General features: G+C 39.3%; 1 protein-coding gene across 3 annotated transcripts in view; it reads left to right on the top strand.

The window, feature by feature from the left end:
* NARS2 (asparaginyl-tRNA synthetase 2, mitochondrial) overlaps positions 1–27,792 on the top strand; it is a 188,739-nt gene that overhangs the window by 95,323 nt on the left and 65,624 nt on the right. For 2 of the 3 annotated variants that reach the window (XM_053560068.1, XM_053560070.1), the window contains one exon: positions 4,338–4,470. The exons of the other annotated variant lie outside the window; for it this stretch is intronic. In XM_053560068.1, the coding sequence (XP_053416043.1) occupies positions 4,338–4,470 (133 nt within the window). The remainder of the gene's footprint in view (positions 1–4,337; positions 4,471–27,792) is intronic. 3 annotated transcript variants of the gene reach the window in all.

Here is a 27,792-nt window from a genome sequence, read left to right as displayed (position 1 = left end):
CCTTATATTTAATGGCTGGCTCACAAGGATCACTCCCTAATGATAGCTACTCTCATTAGTACTGCTGCTGCTGCTGCTGTCACTTGTAGTAGCACCCTGGACACTGTCACAGAGTGATCACTGTTGAATGATTTAAACGTTCAACATACCTTCCATCTCATTTCATATTTGCACTATTTCAGTGGGCACAGTTACTCTTTTAGAACTCTTGGGTACCTCAATCAGAGCCTAATCTTTCCTTTAATTAAAGTAAAAATTTTTAGACTGGGTGTAGTGCCTCATGCCTGTAATCCCAGAACTTTGGGAGGTTGAAACAGGAAGATCACTGAAGCCAGGAATTTGAGACCAGTCTGGGCAACAAAAAGTAAAGAAAATTAGCTGGCCATTGTGTGGGAGCTGTCATCCCAGCTACTCAGGAGGCTGAGCACAAGCATTACTGGAGCCCAGGAATTTGAGGTTGCAGTAAGCTATGATTGAGCCACTGTATTCCAGCCTGGGCAAGAAGGCAAGACCCAGTCTCTTTAAATAAAAGTAATAAAAATAAAAGTTCTTGATCCTCAGCTCCATGCCCGTAGCTCAGTGGGTAGTGTGCTGGGCACATACGCTGGGGCCGGAGCATTCAAACCCGGCCTGGGCCTGCTAAACAACAATGACAACTATAAAAAAATAGCCAGATTTTCTGTTGGGCACTTATAGTCCCAGCTACTTGGGAGGCTGAGGCAAGAGAATCACTTAAGCCCAAGAGTTTGAGGTTGCTATGAGCTGTGACACTACAGCACTCTACCGAGGGTGACATAATGAGACTGTGTGACAAAAAAAAAGTTCTTGATCCTCTTCAACATTTTATACTAGAGAGGTTGCTCTGCATTGCCAGGGAAAGTTATTAACCATTGTTAAATAAGAAAGCCCTATTGCAAAACTATTTTATCATAAAGACATTTGCACTTTAATGTTTATTATAGTTCAATTCACTATTACCAAGATGTGGAAACAACCTCAGAGCCCATCAGCTCACATAAATAATGTATGGTATATATGTATAACATGGAATAGCCATAAAGAAAGACGGAGACTTTACATCTTTTGTATTTACCCTGAATGGATCTAGAGAACATCCTCCTAAGTAAAGTATCACAAGAATGGAAAAACAAGCATCCAATGTACTCAATACTAATATGAAACTAGTAGATAAACTACTACACACCCAAACCAAAAAAAAAAAAAACAATTCAAGTAGAGGGGGAGGAGAGAGAGGAAAGGGAGGAACTGGTAAGCTCTCACCTAACAGGTACAGTGCAGGGGTATATGGCACACCCCCTGGGCGAGGGACTCAACTACAACTTGGACTTTTACTTAACAAATGCAAATGATGTAACCTACTCATTTGTTCCCATACAGTACCCCCCTCCAAAAAAAAAGATACCCCTATGGCTACTCACCCTGGAGCATCCTACATAGACTTGCCACTTGAGGAACAGATACCCGTGTAATTTGAACTTGGAGTTCTTGTTAGAAATCATTGTTTTTATGTACCTTGTACCTTAATACTAATTAACATATCTCTTTCAAATGGCAGTACCATTAGCCTTCCTTTCAGGGTCCCCAAAATAAATTTTACCTATGCCACATACGTACTTATGCCCTGGAAAATTTCAATAAAATGTCCTTTAACATCCATATATACAATTTCTTGTGATGCAGTTAGTACCAGAGAGATATGTCACTTTATTGATTTATGTAAATGCTATTGCCAGTCTACCTAGAGAGGGCATGGTCGTAGATTGGAAACTTATGACCTTATAATTTTTGAATTTATTGTTTGAGCCATTATTTGTATTATTTGCTATCTGTATTATTTGACCCATTTTAGGTGCTAGCAGTCTCAGTAAAGCACACCTGAATATTGTTCTATATCTGTAATGTTACTGTTTTAGGCTGTTGTGCTTTTTCAGTTTACTACTGAGGAAGCCTGTCATCATCATTAGTACTCATTCATTCAACTTGAGTATCTGTTTTAGGAACTAGAGATACAAATATGAATAAAACATGATTCCTGTTCTGGAAAATGTCACAGTTTATTTGGGGAGAAAGATACCTCAATACCTAATTACATTTCAGAGTTATAGGTTTTATATAATAAATGTATCGAACAAAACGTTATAGTAATATATAGGAGGGAACATTAAATTTGGGGATGTGTGGTAAGGTTTCAGAGAGGAAGTAATATTTGAACCAAGATTTGAAGAATGGATGGGAATTTGCCATTTTGTGAGAAGAGCAGGAGACAGGACATTGTAGGGAAGGGAACAGCCTATGCAAAGACCTAAAGGTATACAGGGGAGTGGTAAGTAAGGGGAATGTCTTCAGAGTGGCTGGAAAAAAGGCTGTGTAAAGGGAAGTTGACTCAAAATTAAGAGTTAGAATTTCATCTATTGGCAGTGGTGAATCAGTGAAGATTTTTAAATTAGGGCATAATCAGATTCGAGTTTGAAAACTCATAGAAGTTTGGAGCCAGAGGAAGACAGGTGGCAAATACCAGTTTAAAATCTGTTATTTTCCAAGCAAGAGATAAGGGTTTACACTGACAGTAGGGGCAGAGGAGAGTTGCAAAATTTGAGAGTATTCTAAGATGTGAATAATTTTGTGATCCATATGATATGGGACATGTGAGCAGTAGAGGTGTGTGGGGTCTGACTTGGGTCACTAGGTGTACTAACTGAGAATGGCAGAGCTGGGGAAATGTATAAAGAAAAGCAGGATTGTGCATTATTTTACATGGAGTTTTCATTTCACATAATGTAGGTTCAGTCTTTTCAGTAATATTCTAGTAGGCAAGTCTAGATCAAAATCTTGGGAAAGAGGTAACCATAGTAATATTTTCGAGTTCTTACTGTTTATTTTTTACTCAGAGGTTAATTGATCATGGTCTTAGGCAGATGGAACCAAAACATAAATTCCTAAGCTTCTTACCAACTGGTTCTTAACTGAAATGGCCATTTGAAAGAAAAAAATAAATCTCTTGTTTTCCACTATAATTATTTTACTGTTTCCCAGAATATCTTTACTTAAAAAAATAATAATAATAAAACTGGTATATATACAAAATTCACCAATTTTTTGCCCTAAGTTTCTGATCTTTTTTTTCTTCCTAAATATTTTTTTTTATTTTTTTATTAAATCATAGCTGTGTACATTAATGCAATCGTGGGGTACAATGTGCTGGTTTTATATACAATTTGAAATATTTTCATCTAACTGGTTAACATGGCCTTCATGGTATTTTCTTACTTAGTGTGTTAAAACATTTATATTCTACATTTAGTAAATTTCACATGTACCCTTCCTAAGTTTCTGATCTTAATGTTATTTGGCTAATGCACAAATAAAGAGTCCTCAGGATCATGGCTAAGGAACCCTAAACCACTTACTTTTTATAGCCAAACCTTAAAATTTAAAGATCAAGTTCTCAGTAAATATTTATTACTTAATAATATATGCTTGACCTAACCTCATTTGTTTCAGTGTAAGGAAGAATGAGGTGGAGTGCTCACTTCTTTGTAGGAAAAAGGTATAAAAATAAGGTTTATGTCCCCCCGTTTGAATAGTTGAACTATAGTCCTTTTTGAAATCTAGAGAATAAAGTAGTCAGTGCCTCAGAATCTGCCCTTACCCCAAATTTCAGGGATTATTTGTCATTGAAACTCTTGCATGGTAGTGAAGTACTTAGATAGGCTTTGAACAAGGTGAACTGCTGTGTATATCTAACTTTTTTCATGTATTTAAAAAATAAACAAGTACCTCTTATCTATATGAAATTCTAGTTTTCACTGTGATTATCTAGATCAGTGGTTCTCAACCTTCCTAATGCTGCGACCCTTTAAATCAGTTTCTGTGGATTGTGACCTACAGGTTGAGAACCGCTGATCGAGATTCTGTTTGGTTTTTTGGGCTGTGGTGTTTTTTCTTTACTTTGTTCTTCATTGCTCTGAAATGTAGTTGCCTGCTCTTTAAGGCAGCTGCAGTAGAGTGCGCCCAGAAGTGGTTTTTTTTTTTTTTTTTATGGATAATAATAGAAGTGGTTATATTTTTATATTTAGTAAACCATAGGGTTTTGTGAAGCAGTTGCAGATTCCTTTGTGATAAAGTTGTTTCTAAAAATGTAATATTTTTAATGAAACTATTATTATCACCCTTTAGAAAAATATAGTAGGAAATATGTGCGGGTTTGTGGACAAGACAGAGGCACAACATTTTTTTCCCTTAAGAGCTCATTGAGTATTTTAAATAAAAATTAATCACATGACTCCTATTTTTATTCTCTTAATCTTGAATTGCAGAGCATTTACTCAAGTGTTTACCTTTGGTCCAACATTCCGAGCTGAAAATTCTCAGAGCCGAAGACACCTGGCAGAGTTTTACATGGTAGAAGCAGAGATTTCTTTTATAAAAAGCCTTCAAGATCTCATGCAAGTAGGTACACAAGTTTTAAAATATAAGGGATGAGAGGTGGGCATGGTGGCTCATGCGTATAATGCTAGCACTTTGGGAGGCCAAGGTGGGTGAATTGCCTGAGCTCAGGAGTTCAAGACCAGTGTGAGCTAGAGCAAGACTCAGTCTCTAAAAATAGTTGGGTGTTGTAGCAGGTGCCTGTAGACCCAGCTACTCAGGAGGCTGAGGCAAGAGGATCTCTTGATCCCAAGAGTTTGAGGTTGCTATGCACTATGACATCATAAGACTCTACCCAGGTTGACAATGTGAGACTCTGTCTCAAAAAAAATAGCGGGGGGATGTACATATCAGTTTCTGTGTATATTTTTACCTCAGACATGTATGCAGATATTTATAAAATGAAAAAGATGGAGGACTACTTAATTTAATAAACACTCACTGAATAAATACCTTTAGTGTAATAGTTTAAAGTTCAGATGTCAAACATTTAAGTTTATATCCTAGCTCTGTAATTAGCTTTGCTATCAAGTTAACCTAAGTTTCAAAATCTTTTGATTCCTCAACTGTAAAATGAGAATAATTGTACTTATTGAGGGTTATTGTGAGGAGCAAATAAAATCATATATATAATATAAAGCCCCTCGTTTGGGGTCTGGAACATAAGCAGCTCAATAAATAGTAGCTCTTATTTACTTGGAAAATAAATAAAGCATCTGTAATAATTATATAAACAACTGTATAGCTGTATTAGAAAGCTTCCACAGGAGATGTCCAAGCTTGATTGGCAGGGCAGGGGATAAGGCCAGAGAGATAGTCAGGAGTCAGATCATGAAAGGCCTGGTATTTCAACACCATGCTAAGGAGTTTGAACTTTATTCAAAGGGTTAAAGGAAAAAAGTTCTCAGTTTTAGAAGGCATAGTCAAAAAAAACAAAAGACATGGTCAAATACATATTTTAGAAACATCTTTTAAGCAGCAATATGAAGAATGATTAAGAGGTAGATAAAAATAGGCTGGGAGGTCTTGTCAGGAGGCTGTGGACATAATCCAGGATGGATAGATAGACCAGGATTTCTTAGTTTTGCCATTTACTTGTTTCGTGACTATATTTCTCCGGGCCTCAATTTCCTCATATTTAAAGTGGGAATAATAATTCCTGTTTCATAAGGTAGTTAAGATGATCAGGGAGATAGTATATATAAAGCACTTAGCATAATTAATTGCATTTAGTAAGTACTCAGAAATTATTAATTGTTGGTATAATTAATTCTCTATCAAGTAGAATTTTGGTTGCTATCTTAGTTTGGATTTGTGATTCTAGGATGTTTCGTAATTTTCATCAGCTCTCCTTCCTCTTCATTTGTATAGCCTTCTACTCTTACCCAGGGAATGACCCATCTCCACTTAAAATGTAAATACATGTATGACAAATTAAACTTATTGTTTATTACCCTGTGTTAGGTTGGATTTTCTAGTAAACCAATTCTAAGGCAGAGATTTGTGGGCAGGAGGATTACTGGGGAATGCTCTTGAGAATAATGTAAGGAAAGGAAGAAAGTAGCGTTGGGAAGAGGGACAGTTGAACTATGCTGCTCATTTACAGTCTATTCCTCCACCGATTCTTTGAGGAACTTTGGAACTGGGATGGTCCCATGTGAAGGTAAGCAGGTAAGCCTTTGTGCTTCCCCGCATCAGCCAGTCTTTGGGCTGGCTGCTGCAAGGGGCATACCTTGAGTAAGGCAGCATCCTTGGACTGGAACAACTTCTTTAAGAGAGACTCACTATAAACCATAATTGTTAGCATTCCTTGGTTGCTATATGGAGCGCTTGGCCCTAAGGAGTATTCTGCCTATGCACTATAGATAGCATCTGCTTCCATAGCCCCTTAACTCCTCGCACTGGTTGTTCTAGAACAGTATCCCCATGAGACATTTTTGATTGTCCATACTAGGGAGTGGATAGGAGGTCAGGGAGAAGAGGGTTGCTACTGGCTTGTAGTGGGTAAAGGCAGGGATGCTGTTCAACAGCCTACAATGTACAGCCCTCCCCTCCCCAATAAAGGATTATCTGACCCAAAATGTCAGTAGTGCTGCTATTGAATAAGCCTGGATCGTAGAATTCAGGATCTGAGCTTCATAAAGAGTCAGTGCACATTCCTTAAGCAACTTTCAGTTGAACCTACCACCCAATTATTTTACATAGGTAGTGAGAGTATTATAAGAAATGGAACCACACTTTTTACCTCATTGTTTTCTGTCATGACCCCGTTTCCACTGCCCCAACAAAGGTACCAAAGGGAAAGGTTACAAAGGCAATGCATAAATTATTTTAGAATTTATTAAACATTTAAAATCTTTCTTGTAAATATTTTACCCTATGAGAGGGTTGCAAAATAACTTTTACTGTTGGGTGGTGCCTGTGGCTCAGTGGGTAGGACGCTGGCCCCATATACGTAGGGTGGCGGGTTCGAACCCAGCCCGGCCAGCTAAAACAGCAATGACAACTGCAACAACAACAACAACAACAAAAGCCAGGCATTGTGGCAGGTGCCTGTAGTCCCAGCTACTTGGGAGGCTGAGGCAAGAGAATTGCTTAAGCCCCAGAGTTGAAGGTTGAAATAACTTTTACTATCTCAAATACAGTAGATACTCCATAGTAAACCACCTCCATAAGTTGACCTAATTTTTATGGACCAGACATGCACAGAACGTACGTATCAGTAGGCCCAGATCCTTATGTTGACCATCGCCATGTATTGACCAGTTTGTTACAGTCCATTGGGTGGTCAGTTTACAGAGGTTCTACTGTCTATTAGTGAAAACATTGAGAAATAGATAGGTTAAGCTACATACTTTTTTAGTAAGTGAAAGCAGAATTCATTTCCACATTTTCACCTTTGCACCTGGTCAACAAATTCATAAAATTCTTTTACTCTGTTGTAAACATATTAAGTGGAGCATTTCAGATCTAGTCTTAATGTTTGAAATGAGTAATTTCTTTATTCCATTTTCTCTTCGTCCATTCATTCTCTTTGTTTTTATTTCTGGATATCCTAACTAGTAGTTTTTTAAGCTCGCTTCTTAAGCATTGATGGTTAATGTCCAGGAATAATGTGAACCAGAAGAACACACATTTTATTCAGAGCATTACCCTACTCTACCTTTGCTGGTGTTGTTTCACATACCTTCCAAGATAACTCTGAGACTAATGGAAAAGGGTTAGATCACCCCAGAGGGATGAATAACTACCTGTCCAGTAGCTTTAGAAGAGATAGGCCTACATCAGGAGGTAGTTTCAGTGACATTACTCCCTGGGAGTTGCATAATAGCTGTCTGGAACAGTTCTTTTTTACCTGTTGTCTTGGCTTAATATTCTTTTAAACTTATTTTTAAATTTACATACAGAAAAATTCTAAGCTTTGAAAAATGTATAGATTTCTGTAACCATGACTACAATAAAGCTACAGAACAATTTGTTCATTGCAGAGTAACTCCGTCTTGTTGCTGCTTTGTATTTGAAATCTCCCACTGGCAACCACTGATCTGTTCTTTATCTCTGTAGGTAATCTTGCCCTTTCTAGAATGTCGTACGAGTATAAGTGGAATTATATAGTATGAAAAACATAATAAAAATAATTATGTAGTATGTAGGCCTTTGAGACTGGCTTCTGTCACTTAGCATAATTGAGCTTCATTCATGTTCTGTGTATCAATTGTTTGTTCCTTTCTGCTGGTGAGTAGTATTTCATGATACAGACATATCAATGTTCATTTATCCATTCACCAGTTGAAGGACATTTGGGTTATTTCCAGTTATTGAAAATAATGAACAAAGTTACTATACATAACGGGTTTTATATGCATATAAAAGTTTTCATTTCTCTTGGGTAAGTTCCTAGGAGTACGATTACTAGGTCAGAGCTTGGTATTTAATTTCATGGGAAAGTAATTTGTTTGTAAACTGACTATACCATTTTTTATTCCCCCCAGCAATGTCTCAAACTTTCACTTTTCCACTTCCTCACCAATACTTAGTATTGCTGTGTGTATAAGTTTGAGACAGGGTCTTGCTTTGTTGGCTTGAGCTAGAGTAGAGTGGTATCATCCCAGCTCACTGGAGCCTCAAACTCCAGGGTTCAAACAGTCCTCTTGCTTCAGCCTCCTGAGAAGCTGGGCACTACCATGCCTGGCTATTTTACAAACTTTTTGTTGTTGTTGTTGAGACAGAGTGTCACTATGTTGCCCTCAGTAGAGTGCTGTGGCGTCATAGCTCACAGCAACCTGAAACTCTTGGGCTCAAGCTATTCTCTTGCCTCAGCCTCCCAAGTAGCTGGGACTACAGGCATCCGCCACAATGCCCTGCTATTTTTTGTTGCAGTTGTCATTGTTGGTTAGCTGGCCCAGGCTGGGTTCAAATCCACCACCTTCGGTGTGTGTGGCTGGCGCCGTAACCACTGTCCTACAGGTGCCGAGCCTTTACAAAATTTTGTAGTGATAAGTCTTGCTGTGTTACTCAGCCAGGCTGTTTTGACCCCCTGGCCTCAAAGCCATCCTCCTGCCTCAGCCTCTCAAATTGCTAGATTACATGTGCCTAGCTGTGTCTGTGTGTGCATGCATTCATGAGTTTTAAGTTATTCTAATAGCTGTGTATCAGTATCTCATTGTGGTTTTAATATACATTTCCCTAATGACTATTGATGTTGAACATCTTTTCAAGTGTTTTTTAGCCATCAGTATGTACTGTTTGGTAAAGTGTTTGTTCAAATTGGTTTTTGTTGTTGTTACATTGTTTTCTTGTTGAATTTCAAAAATTATTTATTTTAAATGAAAATCCTTTTATAGATATGTGATTTTCAGTTTTTTTTCTCCAGTGTGTGGCTTGTCTTTTCACTCCAGCGGTATCATTTACAAAGAAAAAGTTTTTTGTGATGAACATTAATTCAGCAGTTTTTTTCTTTTATGTAACTTGCTTTTAGTATCCTATTTAAGAATTCTTTGCCAGGGCTGCGCCTGTGGCTCAGTCAGTGGGGCGCCGGCCCCATATACCGAGGGTGGCGGGTTCAAACCCGGCCCCGGCTGAACTGCAACCAAAAAATAGCTGGGCGTTGTGGCGGGCGCCTGTAGTCCCAGCTACTCGGGAGGCTGCGACAAGAGAATCGCTTAAGCCCAGGAGTTGGAGGTTGCTGTGAGCTGTGTGAGGCCACAGCACTCTACCGAGGGCCATAAAGTGAGACTCTGTCTCTACAAAAAAAAGAAAAAGAAAGAAAAAAAGAATTCTTTGCCAAACCCAAGATTATAATATTCCTGTTTTCTTCTGATAGTTTTATGCTTTTTCAAAAATAGTTTTAAGTTTCTGATCCATTTTAAGTTAACTTTTATATAAGGTGATGAGGTATAGATTAAGGTACCTTTTTTGCACATGGTTGTCCCACATGTTGAAATGATTACTTTTTCCCCCTTGTATTGTCTTTATATATTTTTTAAATTTAAACTTTTTATGTGAAAATAATTGTGGTTCACATGCAGTTGAAAATAATAATATGGAGAGTACCTATATACTCTACTCAGCTTCTCCCAATGGCAAAATCTTGGAGAATAATAATACATTATCACAACCAGGATGTTGACATTGGTGCAGTCAGGATATAAAACATTTCCATCGTCACAAGGATCCCTCATGTTGCTCTTTTATGTATGCCCAATTCTCTTCTCCCACCTCATCTCTGAGCCCTAGTAACCACTGTTCCTATCTTCATTTCTAAAATTTTATCATTTCAAGACTGTTACATAAATGTAATTATATAGTATGCTGTCACTTGGGACCTGCTTTTTTCCCTCAGTATAATGCCCTTGGTAGTCTCCTGAGTTGTGTTCATCAGTAACCCATTCCTTTTCATTGCTGTATAGTAAGTAGTCCATGGTGTGTTTTTCTCATAGTTTAACCATTTACCCATTGAAGGACATATGTATTGTTTCCAGCTTAGAGTTATTATTAATAAAACAGCTATGAACCTTCAGTACAGATTGTTCAGTAAATGTATCTTCATTTCCCTGGAATAAATGCCCAAGAATGCTAGGTCTTATAATAGCCAAATGCTTAGTTTCATAAGAAACCACCAAACTCCAGTCTGAGTAAGGGCAAGACCCCGTCTCTAAAAATAGGCAGGCGTGGTGGTGGACACCTGTAGTCCCAGCTACTTGGGAGGCTGAGGTGAGAGGATCACTTGACCCTAGGAGTTTGAAGTTGCTGTGAGCTGTGACACTGCAGCACTCTACCAGGGTGACAAAGTCACACTCTGTTTAAAAAAAAAAGAAACCACCAAACTGTTTTTGGCAGACTGTTCCACCAGCAGTGTATGAGTGATCCAGTTTTTCTGTATCCTTGCCAGCATTGTCTGTTCTTCCTGTTTTTTCTTTTAGTCATTCTGAAAGCTGTCTAATTGTGTTTTCAATTTGTATTTCCCTACTGACTAATGATGTTGAACATCTTTTCAGGTGCTTATTTGCCATCTGTATATCATCTTTAGTGAAATGTCTTTTCACATCTTTTGCCCGTTTTCTACATGGATTTTTTTTTTTCACGGTTTTATTTTGAGAGTTCTTTATGTATTCTGGATAGTTCTTTGTTGGATGTGTGGTTTGCAAATATATTCTCCTAGTAAGTAACTTTGTTTTTTCATTCTGTTATCTTTGATGAGGTCCAGTATATCATTTGTTTCTTTTATGAATTAAGCTTTTGGTGTCAAGCCTAAGAACTCTTTCTCTTGGTCTAGCACTAGCCCTAGATCCCAGATATTTTATGAATATCTTATAGCTTAAGTTTTACATCTTTCATCTAAGTCCATGGTGCATGTTGAGTTAATTTTTGTATAAGGTGTGAAACTTAAATAGAGGCCCTTTTTCTTTTCTTTCTCTCCTCTCCTTTTCTTTTCTTATTTTTCTTTTTTTTTTTTAATTTCCAATCTTAGGCCTTTTATTTATTTTTTTTTATTAAATCATAGCTGTGTACATTAATGTGATAATGGGGCACCATACACTGGTTTTATAGACCGTTTGGTCTATATTGGTTAACATAGCCTTCCCCTGGCATTTTCTTGGTTATTGTGCTAAGACATTTACTTTCCACCTTTACTAAGTTTCACATGTACCCTTGTAAGATGCACTGCAAGTGTAATCCCACCAATCACTCTCCCTCTACCCACCTTCCCCCTCCCTCCCCTCCCTTTCCCCCTTCTCCCTATTCTTAGGTTATAACTGGGTTATAGCTTTCATGTGAAAGCCATAAATTAGTTTCATAGTAGGGCTGAGTACATTGGGTACTTTTTCTTCCATTCTTGAGATACTTTACTAAGAAGAATATGTTCCAGCTCCATCCATGTAAACATGAAAGAGGTAAAGTCTCCATCTTTCTTTAAGGCTTCATAATATTCCATGGTGTACATATACCACAATTTATTAATCCATTCGTGGATTGATGGGCACTTGGGCTTTTTCCATGACTTAGCAATTATGAATAGGGCCAAAATAAACATTCTGGTACAAATATCTTTGTTATGATGTAATTTTTTGGTCTTCTGGGTATATGCCTAGTAGAGGAATTATAGGATTGAATGGCAGATCTATTTTTAGATCTCTAAGTGTTCTCCAAACATCTTTCCAAAAGGAATGTATTAATTTGCATTCCCACCAGCAGTATAGAAGTGTTCCCTTTTCTCCACATCCACGCCAACATCTTTGGTCTTGGGATTTTGTGATATAGGCTAATCTTACTGGAGTTAGATGATATCTCAAAGTAGTTTTGATTTACATTTATCAGATGATTAAAGATGATGAGCATTTTTTCATATGTCTGAAGGCCGTGCGCCTGTCTTCTTCAGAGAAGTTTCTCTTCAAATCCCTTGCCCAGCCTGCGATGGGATTACTTGTTCTTTTCTTGCTTATACGTTTGCGTTCTCTGTGGATTCTAGTCATTAAACCTTTGTCAGAGACATAACCTGCAAATATCTTCTCCCATTCTGAGGGCTGTTTGCTTGCTTTACTTACTGTGTTCTTGGCTGTGCAGAAGCTTTTTAGTTTGATCAAGTCCCAATAGTGTACTTTTGAAGCTGCTTCAATTGCCTGGGGGGGGGGGGGGTCCTCCTCATAAAATACTTGCCCAAACCGATTTCTTCAAGGGTTTTCCCTGCACTCTCTTCTAGTATTTTTATAGTTTCATGTCTTAAGTTTAAATCTTTAATCTATCTTAGTTAATGGTGAAAGGTGTGGGTCCAGTTTCAGTCTTCTGCAGGTTGGAAGCCAGTTCACCCAGCACCATTTGTTAAATAGGGAATCTTTTCCCCACTGAATGTTTTTAATTGGCTTGTCAAAGATTAAATAACGGTAAGTAGCTGGATTCATGTCTTGGTTCTGTATTCTTTTCCGGACATCTACTTCTCTGTTTTTGTGCCAGTACCATGCTGTTTTGATCACTATCGATTTGTAGTATAATCTGAGGTCTGGTAGCATGATTCCTCCTGCTTTGTTTTTATTTCTGAGTAATGTCTTGGCTATTCGAGTTTTTTTTCTGATTCCATATAAAACTAAGTATTGTTTTTTCAAGATCTTTAAAGTATGACAGTGGAGCTTTAATAGGGATTGCGTTAAAATTATATATTGCTTTGGGTATTATGGACATTTTAACAATGTTGATTCTTCCCAGCCATGAGCATGTTATGTTTTTTCATTTGTTAACATTTTCAGCTATTTCTTTTCTTAGAGTTTTATAGTTCTCTTTATGGAGATCTTTCACATCCTTTGTTAGATAAACTCCCAAATATTTCATCTTCTTTGGCACTATTGTGAATGGGATAGAGTCCTTAACTGTTTTTTTCAACTTGACTATTGTTGGTATATATTAAGGCTACTGATTTATGAATGTTGATTTTGTAACCTGAGACACTGCTGTATTCCTTGATCACTTCTAAGAGTTTTGTAGTAGAATCCCTGGTGTTTTCCACATATACAGTCATATCATCTGCAAATAGTGAAAGTTTGATCTCTTCTGACCCTATGCGGATACCCTTGATCGCCTTTTCTTCCCTAATTGCGGTGGCTAAAACTTCCATTACAGTGTTAAAGAACAGTGGAGACAATGGGCAGCCTTGTCTGGTTCCTGATCTGAGTGGAAATGATTTCAATTTAACTCCATTCAATATGATATTGGCTGTGGGTTTGCTGTAGATGGCCTCTATCAGTTTAAGAAATGTCCCTTCTATATCAATTTTCTTAAGTGTTCTGATCATGAAGGGATGCTGGATGTTATCAAAAGCTTTTTCTGCATCCATTGAGAGAATCATATGGTCTTTGTTTTTTAATTTGTTTATGTGCTGAATTATACTTATAGTTTTACGGATATTGAACCAGCCTTGAGACCCTGGGATAAAACCAACTTGGTCATGATGTATAATTTGTTTGATGTATTGCTGGATTCTGTTTGTTAGGATCTTGTTGAATATTTTTGCATCTATATTCATTAGTGATATCAGTCTATAATTTTCTTTTCTTGTTGGGTCTTTTCCTGGTTTGGGGATCAGGGTGATGTTTGCTTCATAGAACGTGTTGGGTAGTCTTCCTTCTTTTTCTACCTTTTGGAACAGGTTGAGTAATATAGGTACTAATTCCTCTTTAAAGGTTTGGTAGAATTCTGATGTGAAACCATCTGGTCCCGGGCTTTTCTTTTTAGGGAGATTTTGTATGGTTGATGCTGTTTCAGAACTTGACATGGGCCTGTTCAACATTTACACTTGATTCTGGCTAAGTTTTAGAAGGTGACGTGCTTCCAAGTATTGGTCAGTTTCCTTCAGATTTTCATATTTCTGAGAATAAAGTTTCTTGTAATATTCATTAAGGATGTTTTGAATTTCTGAGGAGTCTGTTGTTATTTCGTCTTTGGTGTTTCTGATTGATGAGATTAGAGATTTTACTCTTTTTTTTCCTGGTTAGGTTATCCAAAGGCTTAATTATTTTATTGACCTTTTAAAAAAACCATCTTTTTGATTTATTGATCTCTTGTATAATTCTTTTGTTTTCAATTTCATTTAATTCTGCTGTAATTTTGGTAATTTCTTTTCTTCTACTGGGTTTGGGGTTGGAATGTTCTTCCTTTTCCTTGCTTGAGATGTCCCATTAAGTTGTTAACTTCCTCTCCTTCCGCTCTCTTGAGGAAGGCTTGCCATGCTATAAATTTCCTTCTTAGGACTGCCTTTGCAGTATCCCAGAGGTTCTGATAATTCATGTCTTCATTGTCGTTTTGTTCCAAAAATTTGGCAGTTTCCTTCATAATCTCTTCTATGACCCAGCTATCATTCAACATAAGGTTATTTAACTTCCATGTTTTTTATGAGTATGCAGATTCCTGTTGTTACTGAGTTCAACTTTTATTCCATGGTGGTCCAAGAAGATGCAAGGAATAATTTCTATTCCTTTAAATTTACTGAGGTTAGACTTGTGACCTAAGATGTGATCGATTTTGGAGTATGTTCTGTGGGCTGATGAGAAGTATGTCTATTTAGTTTTGTTGGAATGAAATGTTCTGTAGATGTCTGCTAAATCCAAATGTTGGATGGTTAGGTTTAAATCTAAAATTTGTTTGCTCAGCTTCTTATTGGAGGATCTATCCAGCACTGCCAAAGGAGTGTTGAAATCTCTGACTATTAAGGAGCTGGAGGAAATTAAGTTGCTCATGTCTGTTATTTTCTCTTATAAATTGAGATGCATTCTGGTTGCGTGCATAAATACTAATAATTGAAATCGGAGGACCATCCTTTTTCCCTGAGTCTATATTTATCTTTTAAGGTAAGATGTTACTGTTGTATGCAGCAAATATCTGGCCTGAGTTTTTGTATCCAGTCAGCTATCCTGTGCCTCTTTAGAGAACAATTTAAGCCATTCACATTAATGGAGAATATTGATAAGTCTGGTAAAATTTTGGGTATCGAGTTTTTCAAAAGTCCAGTGCACATTTTTAATCCTTTCGCCACTGTGGAAGTTGGAGTTTGATCCAAAGTTTCTGAGTTAGTTTACTTTTATGGTAGAAGATTGGGCTGGTCATTATGGAGGATAGGTCTGAGAATATCCTGAAGACCTGTTTTGGTTATGGCAAATTTCTTCAACATATGAATGTCATTAAAGTATTTAATTTCTCCATCATAAATGAAACTCAGTTTAGCTGGATACAGGATCCGAGGTTGAAAGTTATTTTGTTTTAGGAGATTAAAAGTCGATGACCACCCTCTTCTGGCTTGAAAAGTTTCAGCAGAGAGATCTGCAATCATTCTAATATTCTTCCCTTTGTAGGTAATGGATTTCTTACGTCTGGCTGCTTTCAAAATTTTCTCCTTCATATTAACTTTAGTGAAGTTAATTATGATATGCCTGGGAGATGTCTTATTAAGATTGAGTCGTGCTGGGGTTCTGAAACTACAATCTGAATTTCATAATCTCTTGGCATGTCTGGAAAATTCTCTTTCATAATTTCATGGAGAAGGGCCTCTGTGCCTTGCGAGGCCGCTTCATCACTGTCAGGGATTCCAATGAGGCCATATTAGCCTTCTTCGAATTATCCCAGAGATCTCTGAGAGAAAGATCCATTTTTGCTCTCCATTTCTCTTCCTCTTTGAAAGTTTGTGAGCATGGGTGGCTCCTGTGGCTCAGTGAGTAGGGCGCCGGCCCCATATGCCGAGGGTGGCGGGTTCGGACCCAGCCCCGGCCAAACTGCAACAGAAAAATAGCCGGGCGTTGTGGCGCACGCCTGTAGTCCCAGCTCCTCATGAGGCTGAGGCAAGAGAATCGTGTAAGCCCAAGAGTTAGAGGTTGCTGTGAGCCGTGTGACGCCACGGCACTCTACCCAAGGGCAGTACAGTGAGACTCTGTCTCTACAAAAACAAAAAAAAGAGAAAATTTGTGAGCGTTCAAAAGCTTTGTCTTCAGTGTCAAAAATCCTTTCTTCTGCCTGCTCCACCTGTTACTGAGGGATTCTACTGTATTTTTCAGGTCTTTGAGGGCTGCAAATTCTTGCTTCAGTGCATCAAAATCTTTGGTGGTTTTGTCTTTAAATTTGTTAAATTCTTGTGACAACTTTTGAATTTCTCTTCGAATTTCTAATTCCAACTTCTTAATTGCTCCTCGAATGTCTATTTCCAAATTTTCCTCCATTCTATTAATCTTGTTTGCAATCCAAATTCTGAATTTGATTTCTGACATCTCGGCCAGCTGTTTATGAATGGGATCTTCGGTTACATCTGCCATATCTTTCCTTGTGGGGGAGTTGATCTACTCTGATTATTCATGTTACCAGACTTTTTCCGCTGATTCTTCCCCATGATTATTTTACACTTTTTGACTTTTCCCCTGGAGCTTTGTCGAGGACCCATACAGTGCTACCTCATGAGAAACTGGGGACCTGTTTGGTGTGATGGGGCTAAGTGGTTCTGTCTTGTTTTCAGCTGGTCTCTGTCTGACCTTAGTGAAATAGTTACTCTGGGTTGAAGTCTCAGCTGTGGAGATATACCAGCAATTAAGTCACCCTGTCCACTACAAGTAACAATTGGAAAAGGAAAATAAAACCTTCCTTCAACCACACACCCAGGGCACCGCTTGGATAGTCCTCAGGTGATTGGCTCAGTTCAAAAGGTCCAAATCAGTTGTCTCAGTCAGCACCTGTCTCAGGTGGGAGAGTTTAAAAGATCTCTGGCAACTAGATTACAGACGTCTGCTGGCAACTCAAATATGACTTGTTCCGGTGCTCTGTGAAGTCAGGAGGACCCACCCAGCAAATAGATTAGTCTGGGAAGGTTGATGCCTCTTTCCCCACCTTGCACCTCTGTCACACCTAGTCACTGATGGCCCCGCAAGGCTGTGACTCAGTTGCCTCCAATGAGCAGATACTCCAGGGGTTTTGCCCCTGCCTGAATCACAAGAAAATCTATATCTGCTCTGCCGAACCGCTGCTCTCTGCCTCTATCCAGCAGGGGGAGGTGAGGCCTGACAACCTCGAGCACTTGATGGAGGCTGGGGGGGTGTTCACTCAGTTCCAGCCCTGCCCCAGATTGATCTTACTGACAGAACAGAACAACTTTGTGAGAATTTGTTTCTGTCCCTGCTAAATTTCCCCTGCAGAAGAGAAGCTGTTTTTAGTTCCCAGAACCTGCACCTCGGGCCCTGTCTTTGCTCCTGCAGGTTTGTATTCACAGCACAGTAGCTGACAGTTCTAGCCTCCTGCTTTCCTTTGTCTATAGGCTGACAGTCCCTTGAGGTCTGGGTGTGTCTTAGGCTCAGTAAAGCAGTCCTCTGGGTCTGCCCCGCCCTGGGAATCTCCCAGCCTGCGCATGCCTTTTGTAGTCCCTGGCTGTACCCAGGCTGGTACCACCTCAGGCAAACCCTTTACTCACAGGGGCCTGCATTTCCATCCCAGATCTTCTGCCGGTGGTTGCCACCTGAGAAGATGCCCGCCCTCCTCTGGTTACCCAGAGAGACAGGGAGTGAGCCCTATTGTTGCCAAAAATGGCTGCTGCTCTGCATCTCCAGGCACCGTCACTCCGGTGTGGTTCCCTCTCAGCTGACCATTCTCCCCTCACTCCCGTGCTGCAGAATCAGCACTGACCAGCTGCAGTCCAGGCCCTGTCCACACCCCTCAAGAAATCACCCAAGAATCTGGACTCCTGGAGGACAGGCCTCCAGACCTCAGAGTGAGAGAGGAGGGAAGTGCTGGGAGCTCAGAGTTGTAGGTAGAGAATATAAACTGTTTTATACAGTTTTATGCCTGGCAGGAGAACACTGTGGCACCCTAGTAGGGGAGGTAGGTCCAGTTTTTAGAGCGTCTCTCCCATGGAGTGTAGTGGGAGGACCTTTGAACTCTGCCCGATTGTTTGTGGGGCACTCCGAGCCATTCTCATGGGTGAGGGGACTCCCATCCGCTTGGTGATGGATTTTGTATCATTTGTTTGTATCCTTGGGGTCACAGCTTGCCTCAGCCGGGTTGATGTGCATTCTTCAACCTTCTCTCTTGGTGCAGCTCTAATCCACCAGGTTACTTGCTAAAGTTCTGTCCTTTAACTCTCCTTCTGGATGGGAGCCTCTGTGGAAAGCTGGCTTCAGTCAGCCATCTTGTCTCCGTCCTCCTTTTCTTTTCTTCTCTTTTCTTTCGTTTTCTTTCTTCCTCCCTCCCTCCCTCCCCTTCCCTTCCCTTTCCTTTCCTTCCTTTCTTTCCTTCTTTTCCTTCCTTTCCTTCCTTTCGGATATTTTCCTGCTCCAGTTTCTTCCAGCACCATTTGTTGAAAAGGATACCCATCATACCTTGGGTTGATTTTGAATCTTTTTTAAAAATCAGTTCATCATATATGTATGGGTCTTTTTCTGGGTTCTCGATTCTGTTCCATTGAACTGTGTATCTATTCTTCTGTCAATACCACATATTCTTGATTACTCTAGCTATATACCAGGCCTTAAGGTGAGACAGAGATTCCTCTCACTCAGTTTTTAAAGCCTCTGCTATGCTATTTGAGTCTTTCTGATGCATATGCCGCTTGCAGTTAGCTTGGAAATTGTGCTGTGGTTTTTTGGTTGTTGTTGTTTTCTGTTGTTTTTTTTTTTTAAGACAGAGTCTCACTTTGACACTCACAGTAAGGTGCTAGGGTATCATAGCTCACAGCAACCTCAAACCTTTGGGCTTAAGTGATCCTCTTGCCTCAGCCTCCCAAGTAGCGGGGACTCCAGCCTCCCACCACAAGGCCTGGCTATTTTTTTTTTTTTTTAAACATGAGGTTTGCTTTTGCTCAGGCTGGTCTGGAACTCCTGACTTCAAGCAATCTACCGGCCTCAGCCGCCAAAGTGCCAGGATTACAGGCATGAGCCACTGTGCCGGCCTTGTGCTGTGGTTTATATTGTAGTTCATTGGTTATCAGAAGCCTTCACTAGGCTTCTTGGTATGTGTTGCACCTGTTTATTGCTTGGGGTAAGCCCTGGCTTCAGTTAGTTCATACACAGAATTAGAGGGTCTTTCTCCTGCTCTTTAGAATTTCCTTCATACTGTGGGACTAGCTGAGGTGGTTTATTTTGTCTGATTTCCCTGGCCAGAAAAACAGGTGTCTCCCAGGATTTTGCCCCCACCATGTCATTCAGTTCTAGGTGATTATAGACACCTCAGGTCAAAGTGGCAACAGAAAATATTCTTAAAAATAATGAAGATTCCTTACATAACACTTTTCAAACAGTAGAGTCCCTTTTTTCCATTTCCTCTGATTGGAAAAGTGGGTCTTCTCTTGGCGTTTCAGGTGCTTTCCCTACTGTCACTGTGACAATGCAACTCCACAACTGGGACTGCTTTCGGGACAAGAACTGAAGAGAAAAGAGGAAAAGGAAAAAACAACCTATTCCCTGTAGGCACCAGTGCACTGGGACTTTTTCAGCTTAATTCTCTGACTGGAAATAGTTTTCTACCAGAATTTTTACTTCCTGTGCCCACTAGCTCAACATATCACACTCAAATTGAACTCAGGAGACAAAAGAGGGAGTATTATCTCCATTAGAGGTTATAAATCAAATTGACTAGTTTCCAGTCTGCCTGCTTACTTATTTGAGTCCTTAGGTGTTTATAGTCTGACCAGATTTTTTAGTTATAACTGGTTAGAGAAATAGATTGTAGTAAACTTACTCCATCTTATGGCTTAATTATTAATATGTCTAATTTTCATTTTCATTCTCAAAAAGTATCCCAGCATGGACAATTTATTTCCAGAGGAAGGTCTGAGACTAATTTTGTAAGTCTTTTTTTTTTTTTTTTTTTTTTTTAGAGACAGAGTCTCAACTGTACCGCCCTCGGGTAGAGTGCCGTGGCGTCACACGGCTCACAGCAACCTCTTAACTCTTGGGCTTACGCGATTCTCTTGCCTCAGCCTCCCAAGCAGCTGGGATTACAGGCACCCACCACAACGCCCGGCTATTTTTTTTGTTGCAGTTTGGCCGGGGCTGGGTTTGAACCCACCACCTTCGGCATATGGGGCTGGCGCCCTACTCACTGAGCCACAGGCGCCGCCCTAATTTTGGAAGTCTTAATGCCGACCTTCATGAACCTAAAAATAGGAAATTAAATCAGATAAGAATTCAGGTTTTGGCATTATGATTTGCAGCTTGAATTCTTATTTATTTGAGCTCCACTGGTAGTACTCAGGTGTATACTATTGAATGTGTAGTTAACTGGAATATCAACAGATTCCCTAAAAACAGAAGGAAAAATTGTGTTCTCCCTCCAGAAATAATCTCCTTCTCTTAATGTTCTCCCTTTTATAAATTACTTTCCATGGAAATTATCTTCTTAACAAAGAACAGTATCTTAAGTACTAAATCAGAATGTTCTAACAAGGGTTATTTTCCCATCTTGTTAGCTGTATGCAATTAAGTATTACTGTTTTGGTGACATTGAGTAACACATTTTTAAAATATCTGAGTTATACTAATCCTTCAAAGTTTCTGGGTTTTTTTTTTTTGTTTTTGTAGAGACAGAGTCTCACTTTATCACCCTCGGTAGAGTGCCGTGGCATCGCACAGCTCACAGCAACCTCTAACTCTTGGGCTTAGGCGATTCTCTTGCCTCAGCCTCCCGAGCAGCTGGGACTACAGGCGCCCGCCACAACGCCCGGCTATTTTTTTGTTGCAGTTTGGCCGGGGCTGGGCTTGAACCCACCACCCTCGGCATATGGGGCCGGCGCCTTACTCACTGAGCCACAGGCGCCGCCCAGTTTCTGGGTTTTTTAAATATATTTCTGGAGCATACTTTAAAAGTCAGGGTTAGGGAAACTAGTAATTTTCTTCTTCTATTTGAAACTTCCTGCTCATGAAAGACACACATTAACAACCCCTGTGGTGAAGTCTTTGTCTTGTAGATAGGTCTACTGTGTCCCTCCAGGGTGCGGGCATACCATCCAGTCTGCTCCTGTAGATAGGTCTACTGTGTCCCTCCAGGGTGTGGGCATACCATCCAGTCTGCTCCTGTAGATAGGTCTACTGTGTCCCTCCAGGGTGCGGGTATACCATCCAGTCTGCTCCTGTAGATAGGTCTACTGTGTCCCTCGAGGGTGCGGGTATACCATCCAGTCTGCTCCTGTAGATAGGTCTGCTGTGTCCCTCCAGGGTGCGGGCATACCATCCAGTCTGCTCCTGTAGATAGGTCTACTGTGTCCCTCCAGGGTGCGGGCATACCATCCAGTCTGCTCCTGTAGATAGGTCTACTGTGTCCCTCCAGGGTGCTGGCATACCATCCAGTCTGCTCCTCTAGATAGGTCTACTGTGTGTCCCTCCAGGGTGCGGGCATACCATCCAGTCTGCTCCTGTAGATAGGTCTACTGTGTCCCTCCAGGGTGCGGGCATACCATCCAGTCTGCTCCTATAGATAGGTCTACTGTGTCCCTCCAGGGTGCTGGCATACCATCCAGTCTGCTCCTCTAGATAGGTCTACTGTGTCCCTCCAGGATGCGGGCATACCATCCAGTCTGCTTGCTCTTTTTTCCTCCTAGTGTGTTGGCTTTATTTAGTGATTAAGGGATATGTCCCTTCATAAATCTTTCAGTTACTTAGTAATTTCGTTGTCTCACTGATAAACTGAAGGTGAGATAGACTCAAGGTAAAAGATCTTTAGTCTCCTGTTTTGTTCTTTTCTTGTTATTCCTTCCTTCTATTCCTCTCCATTAGGTTAATCTGGTCCTTTTTATTTTTTTTTCTTTTCCTGCACTGGGTTAGAATTTACACATTCTGTTTCTGTTATTTTAATGATTTACCTTACATTTTTTACATGAACGCTAATGTTAAACTTCTCTACCCTCCTTAGGACAGTGGGTCTTTAGAAAGTTCTGCTTTAATTCTGCTTATTCCCTTCAGTTTTATTTTTACTTTTGTCTAATCTTTTGATTAACTTGTTTTTTACTCCCCCCCTCCAAATTAGTTGTCATTACTATTTTATACTGTCAGTGCCTGAGAAGCCCACATGCTCACTAACTTCTTTTGTTATATTAGGTAAACATGTTGGTTGGAAGGATAAATGACCATAGTAATTTAAAAAAAGACAATAAACTAGGAATGCTATGTAGCTTAGCAAGACATCTGTAATAAATGCCACTAATGAAGACAGAGGCATCATGAAATAAATGTAGCTGTCACTTGTTCTTTAAGTATTTTCCTACATTTGATCATACAACTTCAGTAACGGTTATGCCTCCACTGTGTTTGCAGCTTGAAAGGGGTGTACCAGTAATGTAACAGAAGAAAAGAAAATATCTGCCTTTGGGAAGCCTGTACTTTGTAAATGTTTGTATCTTTATGAGTGCAGCTTTTGAAGTACCTAATATGGTCTCACTGATTTAAAACCAGAAATTTTGGCTGGTGTAGTGGCTTACACCTGGCGGGTAGATTGCTTGAGGTCTAGAGTTTCAGACCAGCCCAAACAAGAGCAAGACCTGGTCTTTACTAAAAATAGAAAAAAAACTAGCTGGGCATTGTGGCACCTGTAGTCCCAGCTACTCAGGAGGCTAAGGCAAGAAGATCTCTAGAGCCCAGGAGTTTGAGGTTGCTGTGAGCTGTGATGCTATTGTATTCTCTCCAGGACACCAGAGCAAGACTCTGTCTCAAAAAATAAAATAAAATAGAAATAAAACCAGAAATTTAGTTATGATTAAAGTAACTTTATAAATATTTTTCATTGCATTCACTTTTTTCTTCTAAAAACAAGTTTCTCCCATGATGAGTCTTCTGTAGACCATCCCAGTAGAATGCATTCTCATATACTGATTTGTGTTATATACTTATTTATATTATCTTTGCTTTATGCTTTAGAAAAAATAAAATGTATGTATTTGTAGATAGCTATCTCTCATTCATTCTCTAATTTTAAAATTTACTTCCATCTACCAATTACTGAATGAACCTCTCTTTAAAATGTTCTTACTTGGCTCAGCACCTGTGGCACAAGTGCCTAGGGCAGCAGCCACATACACCTGAGCTGGTGGGTTCGAATCCAACCCAGCCTGCCAAACAACAATGATGGCTGCAACCAAAAACTAGCCAGGCCTATAGTCCCAGCTACTTGGGAGGTGGAGGCAGGAGAATTGCTTGAGCCTAGGAGTTGGAGGTTGCTGTGAGCTGTGATGCCAGAGCTTGAGGCTCTGTCTCAAAAAAAAAAAAAAGTTCTTCCTCTTTACAACAACTAATGTTTATTCTATGCTTCTCTGAGTTAGGTACTAATCTAAATCTGATACATGGATCCTCTCAACAATTCTGTAAGTTAGGCACTATTATTGTCCTAATTCTACAACAGATTTTATTTTTATTTTTTATTGTTGGGGATTCATTGAGGGTACGATAAGCCAGGTTACACTGATTGCATTTGTTAGGTAAAGTCCCTCTTGCAATCATGTCTTGCCCCCAGAAGGTGTGGCACACACCAAGGCCCCACCCCTCTCCCTCCTTCCCTCTCTCTGCTTCCCCTCCCATGATCTTAATTGTCATTAATTGTCCTCATATCAAAATTGAGTACATAGGATTCATGCTTCTCCATTCTTGTGATGCTTTACTAAGAATAATGTCTTCCACTTCCATCCAGGTTAATACGAAGGATGTAAAGTCTCCATTTTTTTTTTGTTGTTGTTGTTCTTTTTTTTTTTATTGTTGGGGATTCATTGAGGGTACAATAAGCCAGGTTACATTGATTGCAATTGTTACGCACAGTCCCTCTTGCAATCGTGTCCTGCCCCCATAAAGTGTGACACACACCAAAGCCCCACCCCCCTCCCTCCGTCCCTCTTTCTGCTTTTCCTCCCCCCACATAACCTTTATTGTCATTAATTGTCCTCATACCAAAATTGAGTACATAGGATTCATGCTTCTCTATTCTTGTGATGCTTTACTAAGAATAATGTCTTCCACTTCCATCCAGGTTAATACGAAGGATATGAAGTCTCCATTTTTTTTAATAGCTGAATAGTATTCCATGGTATACATATACCACAGCTTGTTAATCCATTCCTGGGTTGGTGGGCATTTAGGCTGTTTCCACATTTTGGCGATTGTAATTGAGCTGCAATAAACAGTCTAGTACAAGTGTCCTTATGATAAAAGGATTTTTTTCCTTCTGGGTAGATGCCCAGTAATGGAATTGCAGGATCAAATGGGAGGTCTAGCTTGAGTGCTTTGAGGTTTCTCCATACTTCCTTCCAGAAAGGTTGTACTAGTTTGCAGTCCCACCAGCAGTGTAAAAGTGTTCACTTCTCTCCACATCCACGCCAGCATCTGCAGTTTTGAGATTTTGTGATGTGGGCCATTCTCACTGGGGTTACATGATATCTCAGGGTTGTTTTGATTTGCATTTCTCTAATATATAGAGATGATGAACATTTTTTCATGTGTTAGCAATTCGTCTGTCATCTTTAGAGAAGGTTCTATTCATGTCTTTTGCCCATTGATATATGGGATTGTTGGCTTTTTTCGTGTGGATTAATTTGAGTTCTCTATAGATCCTAGTTATCAAGCTTTGGTCTGATTGAAAATATGCAAATATCCTTTCCCATTGTGTAGGTTGTCTCTTTGCTTTGGTTATTGTCTCCTTAGCTGTACAGAAGCTTTTCAGTTTAATGAAGTCCCATTTGTTTATTTTTGTTGTTGCAATTGCTATGGCAGTCTTCTTCATGAAGTCTTTCCCCAGGCCAATATCTTCCAGTGTTTTTCCTATGCTTTCTTGGAGGATTTTTATGTTTCATGCCTTAAATTTAAGTCCTTTATTCATCTTGAATCAATTTTTGTGAGTGGGGAAAGGTGTGGGTCCAGTTTCAGTCTTTAACATGTGGATATCCAGTTCTCCCAACACCATTTATTGAATAGAGAGTCTTTCCCCCAAGGTATGTTCTTGTTTGGTTTATCGAAAATTAGGTGGTTGTAAGATGTTAGTTTCATTTCTTGGTTTTCTATTCGATTCCAAGTGTCTGTCTCTATTTTTGTGCCAGTATCATGCTGTCTTGACCACTATGGCTTTATAGTACAGACTAAAATCTGGTATGCTGATGTCCCCAGCTTTATTTTTATTACTAAGAACTGCCTTAGCTATACGGGGTTTTTCTGGTTCCATACAAAACGCAGAATCATTTTTTCCAAATCTTGAAAGTATGATGTTGGTATTTTGATAGGAATGTTATTGAATAGGTAGATTGCTTTGGGAAATATAGACATTTTAACAATGTTGATTCTGCCTATCCATGAGCATGGTGTGTTCTTCCATTTGTTAAAATCCTATGCTATTTCCTTTCTGAGGATTTCATAATTTTCTTCATAGAGGTCCTTCACCTCCTTCATTAGGTATATTCCTAGGTATTTCATTTTCTTTGAAACTATGGTGAAGGGAGTTGTGTCCTTAATTAGCTTCTCATCTTGACTGTTATTGGCGTATACAAAGACTACTGACTTGTGGACATTGATTTTATATCCTGAAACATTACTGTATTTTTTGATGACTTCTAGGAGTCTCGTAGTTGAGTCTTTGGGATTCTCTAAGTATAAGATCATGTCATCAGCAAAGAGGGAGAGTTTGACCTCCTCTGCTCTCATTTGGATTCCCTTTATTTCCTTGTCTTGCCTAATTGTATTGGCTAGAACTTCCAGCACTATGTTGAATAGTAAAGGTGACAGAGGACAACCTTGTCTGGTTCCAGTTCTAGGAGGAAAAGGTTTCAGTTTTAGTCTATTCAGTAAAATACTAGCTGTGGGTTTGTCATAGATAGCTTCAATCAGTTTAAGAAATGTGCCACCTATGCCTATACTCTTCAGTGTTCTAATTAGAAAAGGATGCTGGATTTTATCAAATGCTTTTTTCTGCATCTATTGAGAGGATCATATGATCTTTATTTTTGCCTCTGTTAATATGGTGGATAACGTTAATGGACTTGCGTATGTTAAACCAGCCTTGCATCCCTGGGATGAAGCCTACTTGATCCTGATGAATGACTTTTTTGATGATAAGCTGTAATCTATTGGCTAGGATTTTGTTGAGAATTTTTGCATCTATATTCATGAGTGAGATTGGTCTGAAATTCTCCTTTTTGTTTGGGTCTTTTCCTGATTTAGGTATCAGGGTGATGTTTGATTCATAGAATGTGTTGGGGAAGATTCCTTCTTGAATTTTTTGGAATAATTTCTGCAGTACAGGAATAAGCTCTTTCTTGAAGGTTTGATAGAATTCTGGTGTGAAGCCATCTGGACCAGGGCATTTTTTTGGTTGGAAGATTTTTTTATTGTTTCTTTGATCTCGTTGCTTGAAATTGGTCTGTTCAGGAGCTCTATTTCTTCCTGGCTAAGTCTAGGGAGAGGGTGTGTTTCCAAATATTGATCCATTTCCTTCACATTGTCAAATTTCTGGGCATAGAGTTTCTGGTAGTATTCAGAGATGAGCTCTTGTATCTCTGTGGGATCAGTTGTTATTTCCCCTTTATCATTTCTGATTGAGGTTACTAGAGATTTTACTTTTCTATTCCTCGTTAGTCTGGCCAATGGTTTATCTATTTTATTTATTTTTTCAAAAAACCAACTGCTTGTTTCATTAATTTTCTGAATGATTCTTTTGTTTTCAATTTCATTGATCTCTGATTTGATTTTGGAGATTTCTTTTCTTCTTCTGACATTAGGCTTAGATTGTTCTTCTTTTTCCACGTCCATAAGAAGGCTGTGAGTTTGTTGATGTGCTCTTTTTCTGTTGTTCGAATGTAGGCATCTAAAGCGATAAATTTTCCTCTCAATACTGCTTTTGCAGTATCCCACACGTTTTGGTAGCTTGGTGTCTTCATTGTTGTTATGCTCAAGGAAGCTAATAATTTCCTGTTTTATTTCTTCCTGCACCCATCTGTTATTCAACAGAAGATTGTTTAATTTCCATGTCTTTGCGTGGGGTCAAACATTTTTGTTAGAGTTGAGTTCCACCCTTAGTGCCTTATGGTCTGAGAAGATACAAGGTAAAATTTCAATTCTTTTGATTCTGTTGAGGTTTGTTTTGTGTCCCAGGATAAGATCAATTTTGGAGAATGTTCCATGGGGTGATGAGAAGAATGTATATTCTTTATCTTTGGGATGGAATGTTCTATATGCGTCTATCAAGCACAGTTTTACTAGGGTCTCATTTAAATGTCTTATATCCTTGTTTAATTTCTGTTTAGAGGATCTGTCCAGCTCTGTAAGAGGAGTGTTAAAGTCCCCTGTTATTATGGTTATCAGATATCATATTGCTCAGACTGAGTAAGGTCTGTTTCAAGAATCTGGGAGCATTTAAATTGGGTGCATAAAT

This window comes from Nycticebus coucang, chromosome 14 (genome assembly GCF_027406575.1).
Source record: "Nycticebus coucang isolate mNycCou1 chromosome 14, mNycCou1.pri, whole genome shotgun sequence".
Lineage (NCBI taxonomy): Eukaryota > Metazoa > Chordata > Mammalia > Primates > Lorisidae > Nycticebus > Nycticebus coucang.
Note: the sequence above shows the minus strand (reverse complement) of the source record. Positions and strands in the feature narration are given on the sequence as shown.